Source organism: Populus nigra, chromosome 7 (assembly GCF_951802175.1).
Source record: "Populus nigra chromosome 7, ddPopNigr1.1, whole genome shotgun sequence".
In the NCBI taxonomy this organism is placed as follows: domain Eukaryota; kingdom Viridiplantae; phylum Streptophyta; class Magnoliopsida; order Malpighiales; family Salicaceae; genus Populus; species Populus nigra.
The window spans coordinates 10,763,805-10,768,730 of NC_084858.1; the positions used below are offsets into that span (position 1 = coordinate 10,763,805).

Consider the following 4,926-nt stretch of genomic DNA (forward strand, 5'->3'; position numbering starts at 1 on the left):
TTATGATTTGATATAAGTATTGATCTATTCATTACAATTTTTTAGTTCGATGATAACATATAGAATTTGTTTCTTTCGATTAACATATATATTATTTTATGTTTATTAAAAGGATAAGTTGCTATAAATTAATTTTATAATAACAATAAAACCATAATGAAAAAAATTTAAAAGCCCCTGTATACAATCTTTAAATATTTTAATTTTAAAGATAATAGAGTTATTATATTTTGCAAAAAAAATAACTAAAAAACCCTTGATGTTATTTCTAAAAATTATAGTTTCAAGAGTAAATAAGCAATTCCATGGTGCTTTAACAACATAAACAGACAACTTTACTCACAATCATTCAGATAATGATCAATGACCTTGCAAGAAGATAAAAATATCTTCATCAAGGCCATTTGTTTTTTTAAAAGAGTAAAATGATAATCACATTGTATCCATGAATAGTTTTGACAACTTTTTTATTAAAATATTATTTTATGTTCATTAAAAAACTAAATTTTACTCTATCAACATCATAATAACAAAAAAATCATAATAAAACTCAAGTTTTCAAAATCTTGATTTTAAAAATAATAATTATTTTACTATGTAAAAAATTAAAATGACAAAAAAATCATTTTAATGTCCGATCTAAAATTTTATATTATTCCATAATACTTTAAAGAAGTAGAAGGACAACTCTAACTCTAATCAATTCATTAATGGCAAATAAATTTTGTAAAAAAGTTAAAATACTCTCAAAACAATGGTCATTAATTTTTTTAGAAGGGAAAAATGGTAATTACATTATACAAATTAACAGTAAAATTTGTCACACAGTAAATTTACCTTGTTTTTTTTTGTTTTGTTTGTAGGAAGAGTACCACTGCCAATACCTGTAGCATTATTTTATAAGAAAATGATACAGGAAAACTTTTCAGGGATATGGAAATTGCTGCTTATGAGCTTATTGTTTTATATCATGTCTTACCTTTATTTTCTTTTCGTTATATTAATAATGGTGTCGAGTTATTTGCTTTACTACAAAATGACAAAATCTCTACCACTTGATCATGCGTACCTCCAATTATTTTAAGTAATTAGAACCCCCCCTTTTTTTTTTCCAACCAAGGATAGAAAATTCACTTGAGAAAAATGTTCGCTTACAGCCATGAATAATATACACAAGCTGAAAACAATTAAAACAAAAGGAAAAATATTATTTATTATCAAATGAGCTATTTTCAAGAAAGAGCTCCTATATTTTTTAGAAATGTATATATATAGTTAAATTCTGAATTTCATCATATAAAAAAGCTACAATGGAGTTGCTTTGGAGCCTTTTCTTAGTTCAGTGGATTCAATATGCTGGAGGTGGATACTTATGAGCTACCCTGAAAATTAAGGATATTGGCAATGGGTATGTCCTCTCAAAGTGTCAAATAATTATTTACTGATTTTTTAATTAGGTTAAGTTAGCCCTGTTGGGAACCCTTTCCATATTATTTTAGTACTTAATAACCCATTTGAGGAATCTCCATATATAAAATCCAAACCTAGCAGCTATGACTCATCACATGTTCATATGTAGCAGAAAGAATGGAATGGAAGGTCTACGAAAGAATGGAAAGGGAATTTTTTTGATCCAAGGGAAACCAAAATAGATAATTTTTCTCAGGAGAATTTGCAGAGAATCTCATGCATTGAATTAAATATAAATTTAAACTTTTTTGTATGTTGGAACCTGGTCTATCAAGAGACCTCTTCCAATAATTTAAAGAAAAAACAAATTCAAGCTATGAATATTTTTACAAAGTGAAATAAAAAAAAGTATGACATTGGGAGCTTGGTTTGTCATTTTGTCTTTGATTTGTTGAAGATAAAATGAAGAGCGTTTTTTTAATCCAAGAAGAGTGAAAATTAACAACTTGGTTTACAAATCTCAAAAGACTGCTATTTTTGTAGTCTCTTGAGATCCTTAAATTGGATTTAAGAGAGAGCAAGTCATGAGGTAGCTCCATCAAAAACCACAATTTCCTTTTAACAAGTCATGAGCTTAAATAGCTATAGCTCAGCTCAAATATTTCTTACAAAGTCATCGTGATTGTCGCAGAAACACACTCTCCATTGCAGTCATCCTCAAATGGCGGCTTAAGCTTCGGAGGCAGAACCCTTCTCAGGAAGCATATAGAATTTGGTTTTTAATTAAGTAAAAACTCAAGTACTTCTTTTCTGTTTACTTATAGCTCTCTTTTAAGTTTCATGTTCCTCACAGCTTGAGCTAGCTCCACTACTACGTACTGTTATAATAAACAGTTTTTGAGATTATCAATATTGGGTTTGGATTAGTTTCTCCAACAGCTTCTTCAATTTCAAGATTTAGGAACACGATTAAACCTACTTCTACTTAGGTTCACTTCATATTTAGATTCCAGCACTGCATCTAATTAATTTCTCCACCTCACCTCTCTCTAGATTTAGTGTACTACTTCAAGGGAAAGGTTTAGAGAGAAGTGAGAGGAGGAAGATGGACAAGAAGAATGATGTTGATAAGATTGATGATGTGATGTTGCCTGGATTTCGGTTTCATCCAACTGATGAAGAGCTTGTTGGGTTCTATCTCAAAAGAAAGATACAGCAGCGATCTCTTCCTATTGAGCTGATTAAGCAAGTTGATATTTATAAATATGATCCCTGGGATCTTCCAAGTAAGGAACGCAACCCTTTACAATTTTCTCCATTTTCTTTCTTTTGGCAACTGGTTTGATTTAGGGCTGAGTAATTAGTTTTTGCATGCATGTAAAACAAACTTGTTTTCCTCTCCCTTTTCGTCAGTGTAAGAAATTTCCTTGCATCTTTCTTCTGAAAGCATATCGAGTCCGTAAGTTACAAAATTTGAATGATCTTCATGTTTGGAAGATTCTTTTGTCAAGCTTTCATTAGGAAGCAAACAAAATTTCAGCATCATGATTTTAACTTGTTAACTTTTAAGTAAATATTACTTTGACAGTATTGTATACTTTATGCCAAGCTTGGCATATGGAGTAGTTCAATCTAAATATTTCAACTTATTTATTGAGTAGTTTCTTGATCTCCTTTTTTCTACAAGAAGAGCTGGCAACTACAGGGGAGAAAGAGTTGTACTTTTACTGCCCAAGGGACCGTAAATACAGGAACAGTGCAAGGCCAAATCGAGTTACGGGAGCTGGGTTTTGGAAGGCGACTGGAACAGACCGTCCCATTTATTCCTCTGATGGCACCAAGTGCATAGGTTTGAAGAAGTCTCTGGTGTTCTACAGAGGTAGAGCAGCTAAAGGGATCAAAACTGACTGGATGATGCACGAGTTTCGGCTACCTTCTCTTGCAGAACCATCACCACCAAAGAAGCTCCTAGACAAAAGCCTTCCTGCAAATGTAATGTTATGCATGCTTCAGTACTGTACTTCAAAATATATACCGTTCATTTTCTTCTCGATAATAAACTTTTATTATTATTATTTTTGCGAATATGAATAATATTTTTCTCCTATGATTGTAGGATGCGTGGGCTATTTGTAGGATATTCAAGAAAACCAATTCTATGGCACAAAGAGCTCTTTCTCACTCTTGGGTCTCTCCATTACCAGACACTACTGCTTCTGATTTATTTGCTCTAGGGGCACACTTCCCTCAGTTCTGTTCAGAGAACATGTCTTGCGTAACTGAAATAGGATCAAGTTTCCATATAGGCTCCAATAGTGACTTCCAGCAGGCCTCTCCTGCTAGTTTCTCTGTTCTAGACATACCCTCTTACAAACCTATTAATCCCGCAGTCTACAAATCATATCCATGCCCTGTATCAAATGGTGACCTTTCCAACAACTTCTTATGTTCACAACTCGAGATTTCGGGTCCCATAAAGTCTACAGATGATGCTCATTCCATGCTCTTGAACCCTGCCTTGATAGGTGAAGCTGGTAAAACTTCTGAGAGCATAGAATATGAAGGGTCACAGCAGCAGTTCAATGGATTCTCGATCAATTTGCTTCAAGAAATGCAAGGTAATACGGGTACAGGAGATGATGAGGCAGGTTTTAGAAAGAATCCAAGTTCAATTCATGAAAATAACCTGGTGGGGACTATTCGATCGATTGGATTTCCCTTCAGCTTGCCTTCAAACTTGGCTGATGCATGGAAGTCTAATCTGGCATGGGATTCACCATCCTGCCACAGTGAGATGTCCACCACTTATTCCACAAACAAATGTAATACTTAAATCCTCTAATAATACGCGGAAGAATTATGGGATTTAGGTAGCATTTTTAATTTCTCTAGAATAATTTCCAAATATATTCAGGCTCTGAATGATTAGTGGAACTAGTAGCTAGCCTCGGAAATGTATCTTGTATTCTTGTTTACTGTACAGTTTTCATATTTTCCAAGTATACAACTCTAGGCTAATAAATTTATCTTATTTTATGTTCATTTCCTTATTCTTATTTCTCTCTTTCCCCTTTCACCTTCTTTCCCTTACTTGGCAGAGAAGTTCATCACAAATACGCTACAAAGGACAACATCATTTAATGGAACCCAGAAACTAAGTCAGACTAGAATACTAAATTGCTAAATAACTCTCCAATTTAGGCCAGAGATAACACCATGATTACAATCCAATTCTCCCCTAAACTACTTGTCCTGAAGACTTAATTAAAGAAATCAACCAAAGATTATCTCCCTAATAATCTCAACTAACCTCTGAACAAACTTAACAATATTTCCTAACCCTGCACCTAAAGACAAGCATCTGGTTCATGACTTCCTTCCTTTTGAATAGCTCCAGCTCCAGCTTTAACATCCTTCTGACTTGATCTTTCCTGTTCTGCGGTCAATACATCAAGTCATCAAGATATCTTGGATTAGGCTTCCTGAGTCTTCGGGATCTATCATTTACCGACCCTG

The 4,926-nt window shown here is 33.3% G+C and overlaps 1 protein-coding gene across 2 annotated transcripts; it reads left to right on the forward strand.

The window, feature by feature from the left end:
* The first annotated feature begins 2,257 nt into the window (after positions 1-2,257).
* Positions 2,258-4,452, forward strand: LOC133698129 (protein FEZ-like). 2 transcript variants are annotated; one of them, XM_062120957.1, is made up of 3 exons: positions 2,258-2,696; positions 3,098-3,402; positions 3,527-4,452. In XM_062120957.1, the coding sequence occupies exons 1-3, from the start codon at positions 2,516-2,518 to the stop codon at positions 4,241-4,243; spliced, it is 1,203 nt and encodes a 400-aa protein (XP_061976941.1). In that variant the 5' UTR covers positions 2,258-2,515; the 3' UTR covers positions 4,244-4,452. The 2 variants fall into 2 exon arrangements, with proteins under 2 accessions (XP_061976941.1, XP_061976942.1); XM_062120958.1 differs by having other exon boundaries at positions 3,101-3,402.
* Positions 4,453-4,926: the final 474 nt, after the last annotated feature.

What these genes read in the sequence shown, in the direction of transcription:
- LOC133698129 (XM_062120957.1), top strand. Translation starts at nt 2,516, where the DNA reads ATGGACAAGAAGAATGATGTTGATAAGATTGATGATGTGATGTTGCCT. An exon ending in TGATCCCTGGGATCTTCCAA is followed by an intron (nt 2,697 to 3,097) that starts GTAAGGAACGCA and finishes TTTTTCTACAAG; the next exon opens with AAGAGCTGGCAACTACAGGG. An exon ending in ACAAAAGCCTTCCTGCAAAT is followed by an intron (nt 3,403 to 3,526) that starts GTAATGTTATGC and finishes CTATGATTGTAG; the next exon opens with GATGCGTGGGCTATTTGTAG.